At 40.8% G+C, this 26147-nt stretch overlaps 1 protein-coding gene across 2 annotated transcripts; it reads right to left on the reverse strand.

The window, feature by feature from the left end:
• On the reverse strand, nt 1-17529 carry bbs2 (Bardet-Biedl syndrome 2). Of its 2 annotated transcripts, none has more exons than XM_080437832.1 (18): nt 17391-17529; nt 15954-16082; nt 14824-15051; nt 13428-13553; nt 13122-13184; nt 12923-13000; nt 12568-12672; nt 11325-11411; nt 10410-10545; nt 8622-8761; nt 5757-5886; nt 5348-5519; nt 4892-5021; nt 4474-4593; nt 3927-4064; nt 3211-3323; nt 2018-2166; nt 1-1512 (listed from the first exon to the last, which is right to left on the reverse strand). In XM_080437832.1, exons 2-18 carry the CDS (start codon nt 16068-16070, stop codon nt 1406-1408), a joined length of 2139 nt encoding a protein of 712 aa, XP_080293958.1. In that variant the 5' UTR covers nt 16071-16082; nt 17391-17529; the 3' UTR covers nt 1-1405. The 2 variants fall into 2 exon arrangements, with proteins under 2 accessions (XP_080293958.1, XP_080293959.1); XM_080437833.1 differs by having other exon boundaries at nt 15954-16075; nt 17391-17500.
• Between the last annotated feature and the right edge of the window lie 8618 nt (nt 17530-26147).

The following is a 26147-nucleotide window of genomic DNA, read 5'->3' on the forward strand; positions in this document are numbered from 1 at the left end:
GTAAACACAAAATAGTTAAATATCTATGTACAATCTACAAAGGTTTCACACAATTCAGCACACAATATTGGTGCTTTGTAACATTCATCAAGAAAGAAATTATGTTGAGTGACGTATGCCTAGTTCAGTACAAAATAGAGAAAAGAGGGGATTTCGAGACGGAGAGACAGAAAAAGATGGGAAGAGAGGAGAACCTTACAATTCTTTGGCTAAACTCCACACATACTGTACAGTACAGTACATACCCAACAACCGGAGCCAGAGACCTGCAATCCACGTGTTGTATGTATAGTACAACTGTGGACCTACTGGAGCCTCCACTCCACTCCATTTCAACAGCTGCTTCCCTTGTCTCTGTACAGCTGTCCTATGTCTAAACATCACTGTGTCCTTCTGCCGAGTCACACATATGGTACTGATCCTTCAGATTATATTTTTCCCCTCAAGCTGGACTCTTTCGAGAAACATATTAGTAACTTAAGCCCCATTATACTTGTTGAAGGACGTATAGCTTAAGTAGATGATCTGCAAATCGGTGCATTATAACACATTGTGAGCTTGTAGATCTGGAAAACAAAAAGTTTGAAATGGTTAACCAAATTAACACTGACGTCCCCGTTTGTGCAGAACATTTCAACCATGCGTGTGGTCTTCATCAGGTGATGAAATGTTGTTTACTTGTGTTTTTGTGCAGTCAAAATTGTTGGATCAGTAAGCTGTTTTGCAGACTTTTTCCTTTTGAATTCATATTTCCCTTTGGGCACAATGAAAACTTTTTAGAATGTTAACAATTTATCATAATGCCAAGAGTTTCTGTTCTGTCCCAAGTCGCTAATGGACACAGATACTCTGAAAAAACATTTCTGTGAAATAAACCGTGAGCTGGTTCCACGCCCTGCCTTTCTCCTGCTGTCCTTTCTAAACAATGTACCTCAAGCCAACTGAGACACTGGTGTTTAACATTACTTAGCCAAACTCTTTCTCACAACACCATCCATACTACACAGACTGTGACTGGTGCTTTGAGCTCTTTCTGAGCAAAGAACAATCTTTACTAAACATAATTATACATGAGTAGAGTCTATAGGAAATGTTTTTGGAGATGGCAGCCAAGAAGTGGCATCCCTGACACTAAGATGTTATGTCTTGCTTAAGTCATAGGACCAAAATGCTTTTGTGCTCCAACGCTGAAACCAGGGCCACTGAATGAATGGCCCCTAACTCGGCTATCTATCTCATCATCACTATGCAATCTCTTCCGGGCAGCTTCTTCCTCTGGTGTCATATCAAAGATGGCGCACTGCTAGAAATGTGGCAAACTGCAGTACATCGAGGCAACCAAGATTAGGAGCGCACAGATGAACCTTTCATTTCCTTCATCTACTTGTCCCTCTGTCCATCCTCCTCAGGAGGACGCTGTGCCCGCTCGCATGATCCTGAACAGGGCGTTGACGTTGTTGCTCTTGATGGCATCTCGACACGCAGAGATCACCTGGTTCTTAGGCTTACCCACTGAAAAGAAGAAATAAGAAGAGAGAAAAAAAATTAGAGAGAGGCAGTGAGTGAAAGCTGGTACAAACATCGTTACAACTGGGCTGACGGAGCTCAATTATATCTGCATTAATCCAGAACGCAAACAACCCTTCAACTCAAACCAAACAATCTCAAACTCCCTTTCTTTGGGGTTCTCTCAACGAAGTTTGAAAGCCCCTGACTGTCTCTCCATCAAAAGTAAACTATTATTATTATCGTGGTGGATCATATGTAAGGAACCACACACAAATGTGCATGGCCATCTGTTAACGCACACAGACACACACACACACACACACACACACACACACACACACACACACACACACACACACACACACACACACACACACACACTTTAGAGTCTGATGACAGCCTAGGCCTTTGTGTATACTTAGTCTCACAGAACTTAATCAGGCACAACACACAGATATAAACACAGCATGACAAACAAAATGTATTCTTATATCGTGGCCTACAGTACCTCTGAGTCTTCCAGCCCTCTGTATGGCCTGGTTGACAGACTTGAGGCAGGCCAGTAAAGCGTTGTGGTTGTTGGATCGGATTTTGTACTCATTGACCAAGTCTCTGTTCAAATCATACAACTCTCTGTAACGCTTCTTCGTGTTCGTCCTTCAGGGAGGAGAAGACAAAAAGGGAGACAGTCAGTGACTAGGCCGTCACAAGGATTACATAATCGCCTTTTATTTGAGATAATCCCAATTATTTTGCATAATAGTTCCATACATTTTCAAACAAGAAATAGAACACATAGCAGATCTACTACTCGGGATTGTGAGTTGTAGATAGGCTATTTACAGTTTTTTTATTCATTTTGAAAGTATATGTCAGTCATTTCTTTGTATATTGAAGTTATTTGTCACATTCCTGTAGAATTTCTGTTTACGAAGCATAAAAGCCAAAGAAATGTAATTTATATTTGTATGTTCCATTGTTCAATGCCAAAAACAAAATTACATCGTTAATCACAATTACTTGTGTGACAATTAATCGTCAAGTAAAATGTCATGATTGTGGCAGCCATGAAGTGACTTGAATACCCGTTTCTGGTTATACTAATGACTGTAATACTCCAAGAATATGAATGAGCCTGGGCCTGGAATGAATAGGTAGGTTTCAGGCAGAATTTCACACAACAGAACAATCGATAAATCAATATGCTTTCCCACTGCACCGTGCCGTAATGTATGCATGTTAATTTTGTCACGGTGCTGGCCTAGAACACAGACATGCTGTATGGAATAATGGCTCCTTTTCAAAGGGTGCTGGAGTGATTTCGTCACCACACGCATGTCACATGACATGGCGTTGGTACTGTAACAACCGAACCGACAGGCTAACCCAGTGATTCTCAAACCTTTTCATTTCAAGGACCCCCAGTTAGATATGCATTAGACAGCGGACCCCCATTTGATACAATTTCCTATCTCTGTATGAAATAGTGAAATACATTAATATGAAAGACACAAAAAGATTATTTCAAATTGTTCGCCATGAATTGATGAGTTGATGTTGTTACTATTCCTAATGACGCCGCGTTTATATTGTGCAAACATGTACCATCCTGTGTGCTGTCCCGGTACTTTTGCAGTGGAAAAAGCATCTGTGTGAACACTGTGAATATAGTAATAGTAAACTATATTGGTTTTCACTCACATGTCCCCCATGAGGCGAGCATCCTCTGCCTGGACCAGCATGTTCCTGATATAGTTAGAGTGGTCAGCCATGGCTGCTGTTAACTTCTGATGGACAGAATGGAACTCATCCACCTAGATGGATGGAGGGAAACACAATGTGGGATTATGTTAGGATTTCAGTTCTGATACAGATACAGCACTTGAGATGTGGACCACGTCTTCTGTCTCTTCATCTACAGTAGCAGGAGTATTTACTTTTCCACAGGACGTGATACAACCATCTCTGGTGCTATAGAATTAGTGCAGATTTAGAATCCCGCCTTTGAGGTTTTCTTTTATTTTTTTCCTCAGCATTAGTCATTTATTTTGATAGACAGTGAACAGAGAGACAGGAAAGCTGGGAGAGAGAAGGGGGTGTTGATTACATGTCAGATTCAAACTCAGGCCTTATTTATTTGTAATGCTCTGCGATCTTACCAAGGGCCCCCAGGATCCATATTTAATTCTGAAGGCCAACTGCTGTCCTTTATATGTGTTCTCTACTCTTTTCAGCTGCTTCAGAAGCTGTTTCGATAACATGACTTTGACGTTTGTGACACGGAAGATTTTGATGTTGGTTCATGGATGGGTGAGGTACATTTTACCCACCATTCCTGTCTCTCTCTACAGCATCCTATCTAAATAGAAATTCTCCTCAAATCCTTAAAAAAAACATAACAGCACAGGTTAACAGACCTCAGTCAGTGTAGTGCGTAACTCGTCAAAGTAGTCAGGGAAGTCTGCCTCTGCTGATAGGTCCTCAATAGCTAGAAAGGAGGCTAGTGATTGGATCAGATCTCCTGCCAGGTCGATGTCATCTGTGCTCAGCGTGATCTGATTGGATAAAATGGTAACTGATTTGTTAGCTGGCCCAATTTTATGTCATCTAACATCGGAAACTACATTTCAATGTTATTTTTTTATTGTAAAATGTGTAGAGCTGGTTCAAAGTGTTTTACTAAAACATTGTTACAATAATTTGCTACTTTGCACAGTAAGAACCCTCAAAGACAAAAACAAGAAGACAAACATTAATATCCATCTCAGCAATCAGGCCACGTGCATAGAAAATGCTAAATAAAATAATGACTTGCCCTAATAAATATGACTATTGTAATGATGAAGCAAGTAACTAAGAAAAAATATGTAATTCAGTCAAGTTGGAACATTAGGAACCCTTTGGAAAAAAAACTGTAAGAACTTTTAACTTTTCATTGTACATGTGTCTGTTCATCTACCGTACCTGTCCATTGCTGGCCATGGTAATAGACAACAGCCCTCCTGCCCGTAGTGAAGTAAAAGTGATATCAGGACTGTCTATCCCTTCTGGAAGTAGGAAGTTCTGATTCAGCCACATGACCACCTGTACACACATACAAACAACACATGAACACCCTGCATCATGGACACATACTGTACACATGTACAAAGAATACATTAAGTTCTGAATACATTTCTAAATGTAGTTACAGGACGAGGGAGGGATACACATTCATACACAGTAAAATTCTAAGAGATCATTTCGATCTGCAAGCTGCCCAGTTCACCCACAGCATTCTACTGTTGGTTACTGAACTGCTCCATGGAAGCAAATGGGAGTCAAAAGTCTTACAAGAGGGCACTGAAAAGCGAACATTTGTCATTAAATTGTGGCAGCGTACCCGCTGTGGCCGATCATTGATGCTGAAGGAGACCCTGCCGGTAGGCCGGGCAGCCGAGGGGTCCACTGTGATGTCATACATGGAGAAACGAGGCAACTGCCGTGTGATCTCAAACACGTGGAACTGGGTACTGGAAAGACAGTTTCAGATACATTTGCATACCAAGTTTTTGTATTTTTATGCATCCCGGTTCATGGGAGATGTTAGGCTATTTTCTGAGGTTTTATCAAAGCAACATTGGGTATTAGATGTACAGTAAAATCCTCAGTGTTATTTGAACTCTGAGAGCATACAATAGCATGTACACTCCGAGTTACAAATGGATGAATTAACACAGGCAGTCAATTCCCTACCTAAGGACTGCAATGGAAGGGCCGCAATGGAAATAAGCTACAAGCTTTATTGCATTTTTAACCTTTTCGTCTGTACATATTTTCAATAAAGATGTCAAAGTACCTGGTTTTCCCTCCGACAAAGGTCTTTATATGCAGGTCAACTGGAATATCTTTGGGGGGTACAATGGGGACTCTAACACAGCCTGACAGGTTCTGGGCACTGGGGTGGACCACATGGCTCTCTCCCTCAAAGATTCCCTCTGCAAAGATCAGCACTGCCCGGATAATGGTTTCTGTAGAGATAGGATTTTAAAGGGTATATCAAGTTAAGGACCACATTAATCTAATCTAATCCAAAGCCACATATTTAAAGTATGTTTTACTCTTTTGAGAGAGGTGAAGTGTGGCACTTTCCGGGGGAAAAGTGAGGAGCCATGCCTGCCGCTGGGAGCCAGCGGCTTTTAGCAATTGGTTCATCGATCTATCTGTCTCAATGTGTGCTCTGAAATACGAGCACTGAATACCCTTACCATTTGGCGTGGAGATACTGAGTTCTATATGAGCCTTCTGGGCCTCCGTAGCAGGTTTAACTGACAGGGCTGTTTGGAGTTGAGTGTTGGCAGGTATAACACCCACCCCGCTGGATGTTTCCGATACCCCCTGAAAACAAACACACTGTGTGAATGTGGGTGCATGCACAAGGTCTCTTTTTCAAGTGGGAACTGGCCAAGATACAGCATTAAAATTACACAGTCTAAGCTTAACATACAAATACAAAAACAAACAACAAAATAGTCATCCAAGATACATCACAAATACATAAGATAACTCCAAATGATACACTTTACACAATAGAAAAAAGCCAGTAATCATACAGGAAATAGTAATACACACCAATACACATAACCAAAAACCTTCCGCTAGGCTAATAAACCTCCGGACAGGTGCAGTTGTTTGTGAATAAAACTAAGGTGATTCTTTTGAAGCTTCTCAAGGGAATTAGAGCAGCCAATTTGAGTTTAGTCTGGAGATCATTCCACAACCAAGGGCCTAAGAAAGAAAGACTTTTTTTACCTCCCTCAGATGAAAATGAAGGTACTTCACAGCGTAACCAAGCATTTGATCTGAGATTTAAGCCATTTCTAACCAATTTGAATTTGGAGGTAATGTAGTAGGGGAGCTCACCAAGAATAGCTTTAGAAATGAAATTATACCAATGTTGTAACCTGCGCGTAGTCAAAGAGGACCAATCAACTGCAGCATACAATGTGCAATGGTGCGTTCTAAAAGGAGAATTCGTTATGAATCTCAGTGCAGCATGATACAGGGGATCCAGCTTGGTCAATGTGGAGGGACAAGCAAACCTGTAAATATTGTCCCCATAATCCAGCTGGGACAAAAACAGACCAGTGACCAATTTTTTGCGAGCAGTGCAGGCAAAACAAGCCTTCAGTCTGTAGAAAAAACTTAGAGTAAATTTCAGCTTCTTACTCAAGGCATCAATATGGAATTTAAAATTTAGATGTTTGTCCAACCAGAACCCAAGGTATTTATAGCGATCGATCCACTCAATTGGGGTGCCATCTAAAGTGGGGATGCTTAAGAGGGTTGGACAAACTCGTGGAGTGAACATCATTGCCTTAGTTTTGTTACCATTTAACATCAATTTGCTTTTTTTCAATTCTTGCTGCAATTAAATGAAATCAAAAGACAAATTTGTTACAGCCATGTCTAGCGTGGGCGCGCAGGAGTACAGAACCGTGTCATCCGCGTACATATGGTACCTAGAGTACTTTGACTGACTGCAGATGTTATTCACATATAAAAGAAAAAGAAAAGGACCTAATATAGAACCCTGGGGGACTCCCTTCTCCATGGCTACTTGATCGGACACTATGTCACCCAATTTCACACATTGTGTGCGGCCGATCAAATAGCTGGTGAACCAGCTAATCACATTTGGGCCCATGCCTATATTGGAAAGAATCTTTAACAGTATCGGGAGATCAACAGTGTCAAAAGCCTTGGATAAATCAATAAACAGGGCAGCGCATACATGTGACTTATCCCAGGCAGCCTTAATGTCATCCAAGACAGTAAGGCAAGCTGTGACAGTACTGTGTTTGGATCTGAACCCAGATTGCATGGTATTTAAGATTTGATGTTGATCAAGAAATTGGTTTACTTGGGCTGATACCTGGGCTTCTAGGATCTTTGCTAAGGCCGAAAGATTAGATATTGGCCTGTAGTTATTTACATCCGTAGGATCACCAGCCTTAAGGAGGGGAGAAACATAAGCTTGCTTCCACACCGAAGGAATGTTCTGAGAAGTTAGCGAAAGATTGAAAATATCAGTTATAGGTTGTGCTATAACTGACGCAGCCAATCTCAGCAGATAAGGATCAAGACCATCTGGGCCAGGGGACTTTTTTGGGTCCAGAGAGGACAACGAACTGAGAACATCGGAGGCCAGGATAGAGAAGAAGTCAAAATTTAAACGAGCGTTTACATCGCCATTTGCTGGTAAGAATGCCACTTCCTGTGAGCCCCTTGTTGAGAGGAGGAGGCATTTTGTGCATCAAAAATATGCCCAGCCCTTTTGAAATGGTAATTAAAAACATTTGACATACATGTCACTAATAAAAGAATCCCCAACTCGCAACTTTGGCGGGGGACCAGCAGCTCCCCTCTGTTGGAGGGATTTAACTGCTTTCCAGAAATTTGCATGATTGTTGGATGTATCGGAAGTTAAAGATACATAATACTGTGACTTCAGCTTTCTGAGGAGAGCAGTACATTTATTTCTAAGGATACGAAAGAGAAGCCAATCATTTGGGGACTGTGTCCTTCTGGCAAGTGCCCATTTCCTATTTCTATCATGGATCAAATCAGCTAGATCCCTTGAGAACCAAGGATTTGACCTATTCTTAATTCGGACCTTCTTTAGAGGAGCGTGTTTGTTTACCAAAGAAAATAAATTATCATAAAAGAAACGGAAAGCCTCGTCCGCAGACGGTATGAGGGAAGTACGAAACCAATCGACTAATGCCACATCATGCAAGAAAGCTTGCTCCGAAAAATGTTTGAAACAACGTCTGGTTACAGTCAGCCCATTTACTTTGGGCAATTTAGTGCTCAATGGTCACTCAAATCATTAGCAAAAACACCAACAGAGAGATATTTATGAACAGCATTTGTCAAAATGATGTCAATCAGAGTGTCACTGTCTGGTCTAGTGGAGCTGTGAATAATCTGGGTTAGAACAACCTTCGTAATTTGGCATGCCAAGTGTACATGCATATAGTACGTACATGTTACTGTGTGTATTTAAATAACACTGGACTCAAGGTCCTGATAATGTTTCAACAAACTAGATCTGTGTATATGGCATATACCTTGGCGTTCTCTTCATAGTTGCGTAGCTCCAGCAGTAGGTTCTGTCTGCGCTGGCTGAGTTCTCTGACAAGGTCCTGTTCTACACTGGAGTCCATTAGATTCCCTTTTAGCTCCTTACTGGCAGGCAGGTAGCCACGCACTACAAGAATGCAAAGAGGTGACATCAACATGCATCCTGGATTGGCATAACTTGCAGGTGTAAAAGGATCTAATATGCATTGAAGATCTCACCTCCAACAGTGGAGGTGGTCCAAAGACCCATTTGGTGTCATTAAAAACAAAGACAATGGCCCCGATTCATAAAGGGATTTACGACCATATTTTGTACGTACTGGCATTTAGGACAAAGCCTACACCTGCAGTCGGATTCATAAAAGTTTTTTGTTCTGTGTTTTGTGCGTCAGGTGCGCACGTTCTCAGGTCAGCCCGAGGCTGTCTTACCAGGGCTGAAATGTGCGTATGTCTTTAGAATGCTTTATTCTTCATGCCAAAATCAATTACAACAGTGGCAAACCTCAAATAAAATATATATGTGCCCAACATTTGTCAACACATAATATATATAAAATTAAAAATAAATGTCAAACGATGTATTGCTTGTAGCCTATGCATAATATAGACATGATGTAGATTCCACCGCTTTTTATTTATTTTCTAGGCTATGAGTCGCATTTAGAGCTGAATTATAGGTCCCTCAGTGTGTTTGCCAGCGGGCCATCTCAGCCAAAGCCATAGAAGCGTTCCACTTGTATGCCCTGGATTTATTTTCAACATCATCTTTTTACCTCGGTAAAGGTGCGCTATGTTCATTAGAAAAGGCTCGCTTATATAATATCCTTTCCATGTTTTATTAGCCTTTTATTTGGTAATGGGGTTAAACCTTGTAAACTTCTTTATTCTCATTACACATGAAAGCATTTATTACGTGATCCGCTTCCAGACAGAACAGTACGTTGTCAAGGCGATGCGACACCGCATCTGTTATCTTTGGACGAGGCGGAGTTGAACTTCAAACTTTCATCAGCGTTGCCAGATGTTGTGAGAGAAATAAGCAACCAGGTCTAGGAAAACAAGCCCAAAAGAAGCAACTGGCACTTAGGCCATTATAAGCACTTTAATTAAACCGTTGTGAGCTTGTAGATCTGCTATATTAAAAAAAAATCTTGTAATAAAATGTGCAATATTTGGAAGATTTTTTAAACATTCTAACAACACAAATCTGCCTCCAGCTGGCACAAAACATTTTCAGATGGGGCTTATAGGGATAAATTAGCCTACATATTAACTTGGGGGTCCATGTCATAAAAACATTTGAGAACCACCCGTTAAAACAATTGAAAATTGTGAAGCAAGCCCAAATAACCAACTACACTTTAGAAACAAGCCCAAAAAACCGCGGTCCCCACAGCTACCAATATTTACAAGCAACTTTACAGAAAAATAAGACCAAATTCGCTTATAATAAGCGGACATGGCAACGCTGTTTAGCACGGTTCAGCACGGTGACGTTAAAGTTGGATGCTGTTGGACGCAGCCTTCCAGAGTAATCATCACACCTGATCATACGCACTGGTTGTACACACGTCTCTGTGATATACGAACCCCTTTGGGAATTGCACGTCCGTTTGTGACTTGTGAATACGACCGGCCTTTACGAACTTTATTTACCCCATATTTACGACCCTCGTTATGAATCGGGGCCAATGTGAACTGTGCCTTCAGTCCACATGCTATAAGTATGAACAGAGATTTTTGTGCATGATTCCTAAGAAAGTCTCAAAGCGTACCCTCTCCTTCTACGGAGGTGCAGATGAGTTGTATCTGTCCATCCATCCTGTAGTCTCCTTCCACTACACCAGCCACAGAGGACGAGAAGTTGTCTTTGAAGATGACCTCACCGGTACGGTCGCTTCGAGCATCGATCTGGAACATTCAGGAATGTAACCATCAAAGGTAGTAAAACATAAATAGGCGTGCACTGAGGCCCCGGCCCCGCCACTGTGCCAAACATTGTTACGTGCAGAAATTAGACAATTAATTTAAGAGACAGGGAAGCCTGTGGCAGAGATGACCCTGACAGTCTTCATGACTTTGCATTGTAGGTGGAAATGACACACCACTTAAATTTGCATGCAAGGTCGCAATAACGCGGTTACAGACAGTTTTTCTGACTTTTGCCGACCTGAGTAGCATACAGTTATTACTACTTAAAGTTTGTAGTACAAACAAAGTGCATACTGCCACTTACTGGTGAATATAGGTATGCATGTTGCGAAACTGTGCACAAGAAGAGAGTGGCTGCCACACACAGATGGATGATAACTGGACATAAAATATTTCTTTGTTGATAATCATTATTACTTTTTTTAAACTAAAGTAAATTCTGCAGGCCAGAGGCCAGATTAGACCCTTTCACAGGCTGCCAATTTGACAACACTGTTCTATATGAAGATGCAATGGTTATGGTATTCATAGCAATAAGCACCATTGGGTCCTATAGCAACGTCGGTGACTGACAACATGAAAGTAGGGCAATGAAGACCTATACAATCCTTTATAAATGATGGAGGGACACAGGCCTAATTCACAGTGGTAAAGAAGCTCAGTTGGGATATGCAAGATTTATAGATGATAGATCCCCAGGAGATTTTGCAATAGCCATTAGCCAACCAAGATAATAGGACTATAAATTATCTGCTGACCTTTCCATTCGACCAGCCAGTGATGAGCTCCACAACTCCATCAGCATTCAGGTCAAAGGCATGGATGCTCATCGCGTGGTTCTTAGACTGAACAAGAAAAGAAACAAGAAATATTGTTTAACCACAGTGACTATCATGATTCTGGGCATGTCATTATAGCCGTGCATAGTGCAGTTACACTGATTACATCAACAAATGGAAGGACAACATTCGATACAGTGCTGTATATCCAGATTCTATGACATTTTCATATTAAATTAGAAAAGTGCGCTCTTTGGAGCACAGGTCTCCACAAGGCCGGGTTATCTGGGCCCACAAAACTTTGGAAGGCAGTTGTAGTCAATTGGAATGGAATATGAAAGATTTGAGTGATACATCTTCATCACATGATCACAAATAATGTGTACAGATTTGTGTGAGTTCTGGACAGAATTTGTAGGAGTTGTAGCAGAAACAGTGTTTTGAAGAAAACACGAAATGTGGGATAATCTAGTCTGGCACAAATGGCCAGGGCCTATATGGGGAGTTGCATCATGATCCAAGGAATCCAGGGGAAAAGATTCAAAACATGAATTGGGCTCTTATAGCGCCACTATGAGGCTAATTTGAAAAATCCTTCCTTGGCCTGGGAGTGTGAGTGCAAACGCAATAGTTGCATGGATTCAGCCAAAGGGAGAAGCAAATTGGCATAGTGGCGAACGCGACCAAGTGGAGCTTACTATGTAACCGTGCTTGGGTTGTGTGTGTCTCTGTCCGTGTGTCTGTGTTCACGCTCTCATTGGCTCGCGCCCCCATGTGACTCGAAACTCCGTGCTGAAATGCCAGCAGCTGCACTGCCTGTCTACAGCCGCCAGAGTGCGCCAGAGTGCACTACTACAGTGTGGTTGAAATATAGCAGCCACAGTCAATCTGCGTTCGCTTCCAGCGTTCGCGCGTCTTACTTGTGTAGATACCATAAGCCGAACGGACAGCTTGCACACGATTGGCTATTATTTGCACTCCACAGCATTGCAGACACATGTCCTATAGGTTGGAGGGATGGTGAGCATGATATTATTGAGATATTAGGGAATTGAGTTCCTTGGCATGCTGGCAGGGTGCACATGAAATTTGACCCTCACTGGTGTAGTAGTTTGTGACTTGGGAGATTAGCTGTGGGGACACACAGACAACGGCGAAAACATATATAACCTCCTCCCTGGGTCGCCTGGCGTAGATAATAAATGGCTCTGACTTGCATTACCTTGATTCTCCAGTAGCGGGCGGTGCGGTCATAGACTCCCACAGTACCATTGGCCAGGGCATAGCCAAATCTGCTGCCATGCATATGGCAAAGTGAGGTCACTGTCTGTACAGAGAGAAATTAATTACTCATGTCGCCAACTTGTAATTCGCTTCAGCATAGTTCAAGATACACAAAGGCAAATATCACAATTATTTGTTTAACAAAAACTGTATTTAATCCATATAAGGTATAAAAAGGTCAATGCCATAATAATTCAGAAAAAAAGAAATCATATAGTTGTCATCATTAGTACACCGTCTAGGCGTCTACAGATTCCAGTCCGTAAACTTTAAAAGAAAATGTGCCTATTTACCTCATTTTCAGACATCTCAGACACCAGCTCATCCTCTTTGAAAACCCTGATGTCAAAGTCTTCAGATCCTACCAAGAGCTGCAAACAACAAAACACATGCATCACTGCAACAATTTATTATGAAACTTGAACGAATTAAAACTCTATGGTTTATTAGCATCTTCCATTTGTCTCTCGTCTACGCTTATGGTGGTCTCACCTCATTTTTCCCATCTCCAGTGAAGTCACAGAGGACTACAGATCTAACATTATCCCCAGTAACCTAAAAAGAAAAAAAGAGAAAAAACATGAATAAACAGCACACTAGCTTAAAACATTATTCTCTGGACTGAAAGCATACAAAACCAGATTCTTAATTGACATTATGGTTTTATTACCCAGCCCGACCTCAAATGTGGTTGGATTGGAAAAGCCGCATGAAGGTTTCTTATTAGACTATGTACTCTTTCGGACGAACACTCAGGGAAATTGTGCAGTAATGGAACCATTTAATCTCAGTTCTTACTGTCCAGAATTTGTCATTCCCCTCGTAGTCGAAACCCTGTAAAGCACAATTGCCTCCGATGATAGCCAGAGGAGACTGGATGTCTCCAAGTTTCCCCAGCACAATAGCATTGGCCCCATCTGCCACCTACACACACACACACACACACACACACACACACACACACACACACACACACACACAAATATACGTGTCATAATAATATATATAATATACACACACAAAGATGTTAAAATGAGAATCCACTCTATTTAGGAATTTACAAATTGTGTAACCCAGAAAAGTAAGCAAATAATTATAAAAAATTATAAAGATCCAATAAAAAAAAAATAGGCAAGTCAGTTCTTTGAGTTTATTGCGCAACAGAATTGCTGGTTGTGATTCACCACAGCTTTTTTACCAGGATTGCGGTTTGTTTATTTTCTCTCCCCATTAGCTGTTGCAAGTCTTCCTGGGGTCCACATAAAATATTCCTACTTAGTTAGCAAATTCTCAACTCCGTGCTCAGACTATTCTATGCTGCAATTCTCAGCAATAAAACACAGCAATCCTGTTAACACTTTATAGTACTTGATCACATCCCTCATCGGAGTCGTCTTGTTGAGATGAATCTTTGGTGAGATTACATCACAATTTCATATCATACATTTGTTTCTTTATGTTCGACCTGTTTCTCAATATTATACATAAAATTTGTCTGGGATATTGCTGTATATGCCAGTAGAACCCTGTTCAGATGTAATAGATTTCCTAGCAGTGTACTGGTATATTGGATTTTGGTGTCATGTGTGAACGTGTGCCGATCTTGAATATCTGGGGCTGGCAAAATGCCAGCATGCTTCATAGTAAGGTCTGTGAATAATCCCAGTATGTCAGAATCAGAATCAACTTTATGGTCACATCTCACTACAGGTGTTAAAAGTGGGTGAAAAGTGTTTTTGTGCAAGCTCCATAGTTTTTGTTAAAGAAGAAAAAGAAAAAGAAGGGGGGAGCAAGAGGAAAGGGAGAAAATATATCGACAAATATAAAAAGGAAAAAAGGTGAAGAATGCAGTTGAAAATAACAAGATTCTACTTTGTATTATCTTCATCTCTATCCATCACTAAACAGAACAACAGTTTGTTCTTCCCTCTGGTAGTTGGCATAGATGTTTTGTGTGCCAATGTTCCCGTGGGGAAATGTTTTGTTGTTACACTGACAGATCTGTGGATGATTTGTTTTCCTGTTCTTATTTTATGAGCGCTCAGCTTTTATTAAGGGGGTTTCCGTGATCCCAGTAGGTCAGTGATTCCAGTAGGTCACTGATCCCAGTAGAGGACAGTCAGTGACCGGTACCAGCATTTAACACCTTTCACAACATTACATCTACGTCATCGTTCCTCTATTTTCTACCCACCTCTCTGTAGAAGATATCAGCATTGTCGTGGACATCATAGGCCAGCAGATTAGTTTGAGATCCCACCAACAGTGTGTCCCCGGTGGTATTTGGTCCCAGTGTTCCTGCGGTCAGACAGGTGACCGCCTGGTTGATGTTGAGCAGAGAGATGTCCGAGTCCTGGTTGCTCTGGCTCAGCCTGTGAGTCACAGGTCTCTGGCCACGAACATGGGGATTGTGGATGAACACCTACAATGAGAGAGAGGTGAGATTACACTGTTCACTTATTCACTGTTCATGAATAATGAAATCACCAACATTATCAGTGTTTCCCCTACCACTGCACTGAGGGGCAGTGGCCCTCCCAAGGCATTGCCACCCAGCCTGAAAGTCAAGTCAAGTGAATTTTATTTTAGTGTCAAAACAAAATAGAAGTTACCTAAAGCCACTTTTCACATACAGTGGGTCTAGAGTCTAGACCCAGTTTCTTTAATTAAAGAGTACAGTCTAGACTCTATACTGTACTCTTTAATTAAATAAACTAAATATGATTATTTATCTATGCATGTGCTTTTAGGGAACTGAATTACCAGCCAGCGTTTTATCCAATTTAACTTCGGAATCCATTAGAAATTTCCCAAGATTGGCAAAAAACTAAGACGCACATTCTGTAACTATTCCTGAAACAATACATACTGTCCATAAGCACAGTAGGGTTATTGGAATGATATAATTTTGTGATGTAGGCATGGATGATAATGATATGGGTTAAATTATGCAGTTTAGTCCTACTTCTGGAGTTGGCAGCATAGTTTGTAGCAGTGAGGTTGTCAAAATCTTATTTCACAAAGCTGGATTAGAAAGTTTTTAGCTAGAGTGACAATTGTGAAAAAGATTATGTATATCCTGGCAATACTGACACAACCACCCCCGCCTTCCCCTCCCATCCGTGGCCCCTCTGCATCCCAGCCTCACCAAAGCACTAAACCTAAGGGAAACACATAAGGAAACACAGAAAATAGCAGATCTACTGTACAAGCTCACGACACATTGCCCTGCAAAGTGTTGTGAGCTTGTAGTTCGCCTATTTTCGGTGCACAATACCCTTGTCCAACTTAGGTGTGGCAATGTTAAAGCTGACCCTCTCTCACCTTCCCTGCTTGTGTGGCTGCAGTGAGGCATGGGTGAACTCCGTCAAACTTTCCAATGGTCACCATGCGAGGGTTTATCTTGTGGTTCAACTTCAGAGTGAATATGGGGACCAACATGGTGGCTATATCCTGAATGAAGTAGAATGTGTTAAAAGTGAGTTAAACAGACAAAGAGAGAAAGAGAGGGGGAAAAAACATAACCACATAATCAATACTTTTACTTTTGGTACTTTAAGTAGCCTATATTTTGATACCAATACTTTTGTACTTTTACTCAAGTACATTTTGATCACCAGACTTTTACTTTTAACAGAGTGTTTCTACATTGCAGTATTGATACTTTAACTTAAAGGTAGGGTAAGTGATATTTTTTGGTTAAAACAAAAAGTATTTTGTTAAAAGGTTAAAATACTATATTCTGATAGTAATCATTGCTATGGAGTGTTTTTTCAGTAACAGATGTCTCCCTGTCTCTCCAGCTCTTTAATAAACAGAAAATACATTTTTCGGTAGGTGTCAAAATCTCAGCCAATCAGGAGAAAGTACCAATTTTTAAGCTTAATTTGTATAGTGTTCCAGTTCCAATTTTGCATGCTCATTTCTTAGTGTCATCACTTCCAATTTCACTTGTTTAATCTGTATCCTGATTGAGTTCTCTGTCCTGGTTGGATAAAATTGGAAATGAAACTGAAACTGAAACGAAAATGCATTTTCTGTTTAATAAAGAGGTGGAGAGACAAGGAGACTCCTAATACTGAACAAACACTCTATAGCAATGAGTACTATCAGAATATAGAGCTATTTAACAATTATTTTAACCAACGCAAATCACTTACCCTACCTTTAAGTACAGAAATGTAGCACTTTTTCCACCACTGATGAAATGTAGTCATTAAAGCAAATAAGACTGTATTGCAAACTATATGCAAAGTTGCTCTATGTTGAATCTGTCATTTTGCCACACGTTATGTCATTATAGAGGATTTTAACCTTGGATCAAGACTGTCATAGAATTTCTTTTTTCGATTCTGAATTTTGTTTTGTCACATTCGAAAAAAATAAATCTATAACAGTCTTGATCCAAGGCTAAGAGGCTTTATTCCTCCCAGTGGAAGAAGAGTCCTGTTGCCTAGCAACAGAGAGCTGCGTGCTAAACCAACCAAAGCTTTTCACCTGGGTATATAATCTCCCTGTCATTTCCTCTCCAGTCTCCAACACATTGCTTATATTATTATCCCTTTCCCGGAAAATGACCAAATATTTACATTATCTGATCATAATAAATGAATCCGTTTATTTTCGCTAGTTGGCGTTGATAACTTGTTGCTATAACCAGGCTACCGAGTCCGAGACACCAATGTGTCGTTAACCACACACACAAAAACAACAAACACGATCACAAGTCACTAAATCAGTGAAATTATGCAAATATCTCACCAATATCTGCTCCTATTTTCGGCTGTTTGGAGTTATAAATGAGACGAGCGAGCTAGCTGAAGCTAACAAGCTAGCAGCTTTAACATAGATGAGCTTTAACGCTGAAGAAAAACAATCAATCCTCTTGATAGCAGTGTTCCGTCAGCAAATATAACGGAGCAAATATAAGACTTCCGGTGGACGATCTCTTCAGAATAAGAGTACCCTCTAGAGCAAAAAGGAGCCATTGAAAAACGGTTAATTTGCACATTAAAACTATAAATTAAGCATTTAAACGACATATTATGGTTCTACACAACACATATTATGTTTCTGTGTAACAAAAACGGTTTTTTAAATGTCTAATCTAAATGGATAAATGGTCAGAAAAGGTCAGAAAAGGGCCGTTTTCAGACAATAGTGTCTACAAATTGGACACTGGACAGGAGACGGTGCTTGGCGCCGGAACTTCGGAGGTACGCACGCGTTCGGGGAGAGCCCCTCTACACCGCCACACTCTCCGCTAAGCGGGAGAGCTGTATTTTGAAAAGTGGCGGGCCGTCCAGTGAGGTCAGGGGTCAGAAAAGGGCCGTTTTCAGACAATAGTGTCTACAAATTGGACACTGGACAGGAGACGGTGCTTGGCGCCGGAACTTCGGAGGTACGCACGCGTTCGGGGAGAGCCCCTCTACACCGCCACACTCTCCGCTAAGCGGGAGAGCTGTATTTTGAAAAGTGGCGGGCCGTCCAGTGAGGTCAGGGGTCAGAAAAGGGCAGTTTTCTGACAATAGTGTATACAAATTGGACACTGGACACTGGACACTGGACAGGAGACGGTGCTTGGCGCCGGAACTTCGGAGGTACGCACGCGTTCGGGGAGAGCCCCTCTACACCGCCACACTCTCCGCTAAGCGGGAGAGCTGTATTTTGAAAAGTGGCGGGCCGTCCAGTGAGGTCAGGGGTCAGAAAAGGGCCCTTTTCAGACAATAGTGTATACAAGTGGCCATACCCTAACCCAATAGTGTATACAAGTGGCCACACAACCCCACACCATAAAATAATACAGACAGGCTTTGAAAGTTTAAAAAAATACCTTTTAATTACTCTTTACTAATAAAACAGTGTACAAATTATCAAAAACAGAATATATATAAATACGCTGTGATGCCTGTGATATCCTGTAGCCTATCCTGTAGCCTACTTTGTCAATGAAATCTATGGCTGACTGCTTGTATATATATACATATACATATATATACATACATATATATTATATTCAATGGTATTTGGGCTTTGTGCTCTAAAGAAATTGAGGGAAAAAACACCATGCCATGAGAAACACCATGAGGCCAAGTGGCCTTGACCCTATAAAATGACGAAAACCCCCCCCCCCCCCCCACACACACACACTGTATTGTATTGTTAAATATGTTATAAACCCCCCACATGTTACACCTGTACAAGCTACTATTATTATTTATAGAAAGGGGATTGCCATCTTTGGCATTCCAATTTAAATCTGAAACCTGTTTACAGTCTAATCACAGTGGTTAAACATGGGTGTATGGAAAATGTGCTAAGTGCCCATTGAATGTGGATCAAAGGCCAATTTCAATAACGACCTGTTAGGGCGTAGGCTAATTCTTATAAATACATCCATCAATGCAGTGGTGGAAAAAGTACTAAAATGTTTTACTTAAGTAAAAGTATCAATACTGCAATGTAGAAATACTCTGCAAAAGTAAAAGTCCTGAATTCTAAATGTAATTAAGTAAAAGTACTGGTATCAAAATGTAATTAAATATACAAATATTTTGCTTGTAGATCGGCTATTTTCAAATTGCCAAAGTTTAAATAGGGCTGAAGTGGTCTTGTATAAATATAAAAATCTTTTGCTTGTAGATCGGCTATTTTCAAATTTCCAAAGTTTAAATAGGGCTGAAGTGGTCTTGTAATTATAATCAAAAATATACAAAGTAACAAGTAACTAGTATAATATCTGCCTCTGAAATGTAGTGGAGTAGTACTTAGTTACTTTCCACCACTGTATACGTGTATTTTTCTAAATGCATAGTACAGTAATTGATTACATGTACTTAGTTACTTTCCACCACTGTATAAATGTCTTTTTCGAAATGCATGTATGTCTTTCATAAAACATTAAATGCGATGCTCTTACTTTGAAGGCAACCGGAAACCTTATATTTGCTAGCTCAAAAACCGGATGTGTTATATTTGCTACCGGAACGGAGCTCCTCTTGATGCTGTCAACATGCACTTCCGACCCATTATTTTCAAAATAAAAGCTTTTTCCAACTTTACATCTTCCTGTGCGTGGTATTGTGTGCGTGCGTGTGCGCGCACGCGCCCTCTCCCAGGACCACAATGGAAACAAGTCCCTATGGCTTTTTTTGTGTTATCCTTTTAACAATTATTGTAAAATCGTACCACTGTACTGTTTACAATCTGTTAATAAAGTATTCAATCAATTATCTACTGGTTCTGCAGCTTCTGCTGCTGCTGCATCTCTGCTGAGCTGCAAGTTTTTACATTTAACTTCCGGGAAAATGAACAGAAGCACCATGAAACATCCTAGCGAATAGCGAGGTAAGTGTGCCCTCTGCTGGTAGAATGGGGGGAAACAGGTAGGATGATTGATTGATTGAATATTTTATTAGGCAAAAAATAGGGGCGTAGCACAAAATTCTGGGCCCTGGGGACAAAGATTCACTGTGGGCCCCCCTATGATTTTTTTTCTTTAAAAAATACAAAAAAAAAACTTTTTTTTTTCTTTTTTTGGGGGGGGGGGGGGGGGGGGGCCCTAGTAACTCAGTCCCACTTACACCCCCCCTGTGACGCCCCTCACAGGTGGCCTATGTATTGGAGGCGCCATAATTTGATACAGGCCTAGTTTGATTGATTCAATACTTTATTAACAGTTTCCTTGGGGGTTATACTATGGTGCTAAAAGGATAACACTTTGATTGATTGATTGATTGAATACTATTAGAAGTTTGCAGAAAAAAGCACATGAAAGTACAGTTCAATAGAAGGTCAGCTAATAGGATTTGAAAAACCCAAGAAAGCGATTGGCTTGTTTCAATTCGGGTCCTATGTATTCAATGCATCGAGAAATTTAAAGACATACAATAACATAAAAGACATCATAGTTGTTGTTGTGTTGTTGTTGATGACAGAAATAGGCTATTGATTGGCATTTACATCAGCTCAAGTGCTGTCCATAAAACCCTCTCGTTTGAATCAAAAATGTATTTGATCTATCGAGGCCATTTGTAACTGGAAATGTCCGTGTCCCATAACTTTAAGGAACTTAATGAGAAGATCAACAGTGATCTGAGGGAGGTCCGCTGTCAGAGTACAGCCCTGCGCACCGTGTTCCCATTCAGAACAGCGCGAGCTGGAGGCGCAGCTGGAACAAGTAACAGAAGATTGGATGTCATGAAGTGAAGTGAACATTACAAAAAAAAATCGGCCCCACGTCTCTCTTTTATTTCTCGACTTAAGGCAAAGGTAAGGTTTGAATTGTGTATTCCCTTTCTTTTCCTTTGAGACTATATGGGAAGTTCTATTGAACTAATTTACATGAAATAGTTTGTTATTGTGATGTTAGTCTTGTCAAAAAGAAATGTGCTATGGCACAGCTTGGGGATAAGATAAAGTAGTCCATTTTATTCTGTAAGATACCTTTCTTTGACAGTTTTAATGACCTGCATGGGGTCAATTGATTTTGGTTTACAGTACACTATGGTCCTTAAGGGAACCCAGTGATGGTCAGAATTCATTGCATTCACAAATAGATATGGGCTGGAGTAGGCTATTTATGTTTAATATCAATAAATACAGTAGTATTGCTGTATTCTGAATTACTTACTGTTGACTAAATAATTTTGCCTAAATTTAGCTCAATAAAAAATCAACTATCATCAACAAAGTTTATGTTTATTCTCTCTCTCTCTCTCTCTCTCTCTCTCTCTCTCTCTCTCTCTCTCTCTCTCTCTCTCTCTCTCTCTCTCTAAAATCTATATCTGTTTGTTCTCAGGTCTGTGTTGTGGTCAGTGGGTGCTATGGTCCCTCAGTGCTTAATGATTAGCCTGCTGGGAACTTACGTAGGCTTCTGGCAGGTCTATATCATGATCACACACAATTGAAACTCAAGTTTGGGTAAATTAAGTTAGTGGAATGTAGGTCAAGTCACTGTGTCAGAGTGGGTCAATCCCAATTGTCATTAGTTGCCCAGTTTTTGTGGCATCTTCTTTCAGTCAGTAGCCTACAGTACTTTGGTTTGTGGGCACCAACATGGGTTAGAAACACTAAACTTATACAGTGGTACTGTACATTCCCCAAGCCTCTCCTTCCCCTCCCATCACCTCCTCTTACAGTAGGGAGGTGCTGAGTGCACCAGTCAGAGACATTCCCAGTCCTGTTCAGCTATTTCTCCTCCACCTCCCATTTCTCTTTTCTTGCTCATTCTTCTCTTTTTTATCTCCTCGTGTGAATTTGGTAGGGGTGTAGGCGCTGACGCATGAAAAAAAGAAGAAGCAATTTTTTGAGTAATTGTGTAAGTTTGTTGTGTTTTGTACTTTTGTACTTTAAGTTACTCTTGGTGAGAGTGGTGAACCGTTATCCACTGCCTCTATAGCAGCCCAGCTACATTCCCCTTCACCTCTCTTTTGTTATTGTTGCTATGCAACAGTTCATATGTTGCCCTGCAACATATTACATGTCAGAGAACAGTCACACTCTCAGCACAACCCTGTTTCAGTACCAACATCAACAACAGTAATGAGAGAGGTTTCAGCTAGGAGGCATCATGCTGTTCCTTGGGAGATGGTGGGCATCATTTATCCTAACAAATGTGTGAAGCGTTCTTTTCTTTAACTTCATTACCACTACCCTAGTGGCAGGGCTAATCCGTGGAAGTGGAACATTTCCGTTTGTATAAAAAGTGCATAAAAAATTCATTCTTAACATGTACATTGTGTCGCGTAAAATGCATACTTTCTTTGTAGCAGGATGTGTGAGCTTGTCTTTGATATGCATTAATTTTAAGTTCTATATTATACGCTGGTTTTGTGTAAGCTCAATCAGTTACATGCATGGGTTGTCACCAGGTTCATTTTCTGACAGGTAAAATATGAGAGAGACCTGCTTACATTCCTTCTTGTTAAATCTGAACACATTCATCAATATTTACTCTGGATAAATACACATACTGTTATTTCTATGCAGAGCAAAGGCCCCGGCTCTAGTCAGCAGGGTGTTGGGAAATGTTTCCAAGTCTGTCTAGGAAGTTGCTTTGAACTGGCACAAGTTAATAGCCTTCTTTATTACCTACCTACATGTACATGCACACACACAATGCTTCCCACCTTACCCAAACACACTAGTTATCAGGGCCATTCCACGGGTCAGCTTTGGAATGTTTGCTCTGCTCACTGGCACATGGGGGGGTGGGGGCAGCAGGCCGATAATAGTAAGGCGGCGAGAGTGAGATGAATCGAGACAGTGAGTGTGTTTGTGGACATGAACAGTGTGAGATAGGTCAGTAGTAGGAAAAAGCAAGAGCATAGTCACTGTAGTGTAAGCAAACAGACGAAGGATAGGACCCAGGAACGCAAAGGCTGGATGAATACACAGAAAGGAGAGAAACAGAAAGTGCCCATTCTTCTCCTACCAGTCTATTGATCTTTCAGTTGTTAGCCTAAGAGTAAGAACCAAGTGAAACTGTAAAACATTACCTGGTTTTATGGTTAAGCATCCACAAAACTTACCTCTGACTGCTCCTAGTAAATGAGCTGGAGTGAAAAGGCAGGCACAAGATTTTTATGTTTTGTGAAAATTGCCATTTAGCATGAAATAAAGTAACTATAAAATGTGACAATATTGACACATAACAAACATTGATGTGTGGTCCATATAGATAATGTGATGACACTAAAGACATAACATCCAGCCATAGATTCATACTGATGAATATTTTCTTCATGGTTCTCTCTTGCTGTTGCCAAATAACTAAATCATGTGTTCTGGTTTTGTTTGGTTCTTGGACTGCTCTCTGGACAAAGAACATCTGAATTTCACACGAAAAGAACAGGAGTTAAGGAAAATTGGCATAGGAGCATCCATTGTAATAACGTGTGAGAGATAGTGATTGGAACAGATAGAGGAAGCCTTTATTGATACAGATGGTGCAGGGATTTCTGGGTAACGGACAGAGACAATCCACTTCCTGTTTCCCTGGCAAGAATGAGACGGACTGCAGAGGAGAGGTGCGTGCGTGCGTGCGTGCGTGCGTGTGCGTGCTTGCGTGCGTGCGTGCGTGCGTGCGTGCGTGCGTGCGTGCGTGCGTGCGTGCGTGCGTGCGTGCGTGCGTGCGTGCGTGCGTGCGTGGCTGTGCGCACACGTACTAGTGAAATATGCCTGGTATTTTTGGACTCAGTTTACTAAGTCTTGGTCTCGACTCTAAGCCTAACTAATATTTTCATATCGTCATTATGACCGTGACGTGTCGCAGTTACTTTTCACATGAAAGTTATCTTGTGTGAAACGTTGATATTTCAGCCTGAGGTTGGCATAGACTATGGGACAGGTCATGGGACCACACAAATCATTATAGTTAATATTCCAGGGAACATGAATGTGCTCAGAATGTGTCATCATGGCAATGTATCCATTTTGAAGTAACTTGTGTGTAATTAGAAAAGTTGAAAAAGGAAGAAAGATGAGTTTGCATACTGTAGCTCCCATCTATGACTTTATTGTGGCATCCACAGGAAAAGTGAGGTTTCGAGCACACTGCTCTTCAGATAAGAAAAGTTGGCTTATGGCCTATGGGTGGTGCTAAACAGGAAAAGGCCATATTGTATCAGTAGGGTCCATCCTTGCTAAGTGCATTACGTTTTCATGACAATCTTCCCATTAGATTTTGAGATAGTATGTGCGGGTAGTGCGTGCAGTTAGAGATGTAGGCATAAGGGTGGGAGTGGAGGAAAGGACATTAAAATCGGTAGGGGCATCCTTTGTGGTTCATGCGCTCAGCGAGTTTCATGGCAATCCTCCCGTCAGATTTTGTGATATCTCCCCCTGTCTGGGGAGAATAATGGTGCACAGCAAATGCCATGGCAATCCAGCATTTCTTGAGATATTTAGTTTGGGAGTAAAATGTGTGCAAGTGGAAAATCAGGCCTAATGGTAGCACTACAGGAAAGGGTATGACGCAGCATGGGGGCACTACAATTGGTAGGGATCCTTTGGGGTTCATGAAGAAATCTCTGGCAACCCAGTCACTAGGCCTACAAGATCTGTTGTTTGGAACCAAAGTGTTGGATGGACTGACCAACCGACATGGGCATCTAAGCTATAGATCTCGCGGTGCTAATAACTACCCTGATTATTCTGGAGAATGTGTATCAAAAGTTAATTATCTGTTCTTACAAAATACCTCAAGTTTAATTGAATGGTTAGAACTGTTGATACATGCTACTGCTAAAATCTTGCGGACCTTAGCATTCAGTGTCAGTACAAAAAATGCTGAGTCTATGGACTCTTTTGTGAACAGATACTGTGGTAATGACAGCACAAAGACAGGAAGAGAGAGGTCACTACTTCCTGTGTACCCACTCTGCTTACAGAGGTCACTTCCTGTGGCCAGGGCACTGTGGTGCCACACACATCCGGTCAGCTTGTCTGTCTCTATGTCCTACGATATACAGTAATACTGTACATCGTAATACTGCGTGCGTGTGCATGTGTGTGTTATTGCACAATTGATCACAACATCGTTGAAAGATAATATTGTCCTGTATAATTTACTATGTTAGCAAAACTTCCCAAACTCTCATTTTTTTTTTTTTTTTTTTCATAGAATCACCACTATAAATAAAGTTGAATCCCGTAGCAAATAAAGTATCCAAATAAAGTATCCATTTCCTACAGGTTGCCCTGTAGGTCTCTATAAGTAAATGTATAAAGGGTTGTTAAGCATGCATATAGGGTAATGTACTGTAGTTAAGTATTTCATGTACATATACAGTACAGTAGGTTCCACTGATTATATTTGTGATGAAGTGCGATAAATAATTGATCAGTGTCATGTCTGGATGAAACCCTTAGATTAGAGATATCTTTTGAATAGATCTAATGTTTGATAAATGCCATTCGTTGTGTGTTTGACAAGAGCAGATATTTTTCTGTTTCTGTAACATTTTTGCCATAGCATAGCTTTAAACTCAGGCTTTCCTTTTGTTGAATCACTCCCGAAGACTCTGGCTCATACAGAAGCCTTTCTGGCTGTTAGACCTGTTATGTTTTTCTCCACAGGGGGGCAGTATTTAATAAGGGGAGTTAGGATAAAATTGGCCCTGTAAGGACCATGAGTAAAAAATATCATTGCTTGAACAACTTCATGGTTTTTGTTGTGATTGGACATCACCCACCTGGGTCAAATAGTCTACTGCCTTAACCACACAGCCAAATGTCAGCTTACACAGCAAAATCTGAATTATGCTGAATTTATGCTCTGTTGAATGATGTATCAGGCTTTAATTTAACTCTGTTAAAGAGTGTAAAAATAACCCGTAGTTCGCCTCCTCCAGTCAGTCTTATTCACTTCACTGGACCAAACCCTCTAAACGTGCAGTTCACTGTTTTTCTTCAACTATTACTGAAGGCCATATGAGTTATGAAGCCTGTTCTTCATTAGTCCCTATTAGGCAGTACCAGTGTGATTTATTATGAAAAGTTCCTTTTCTTGGTATT

This window comes from Gymnoscopelus braueri (genome assembly GCF_963280865.1).
Source record: "Gymnoscopelus braueri genome assembly, chromosome: 9".
Classification (NCBI taxonomy): Eukaryota; Metazoa; Chordata; class Actinopteri; order Myctophiformes; family Myctophidae; genus Gymnoscopelus; species Gymnoscopelus braueri.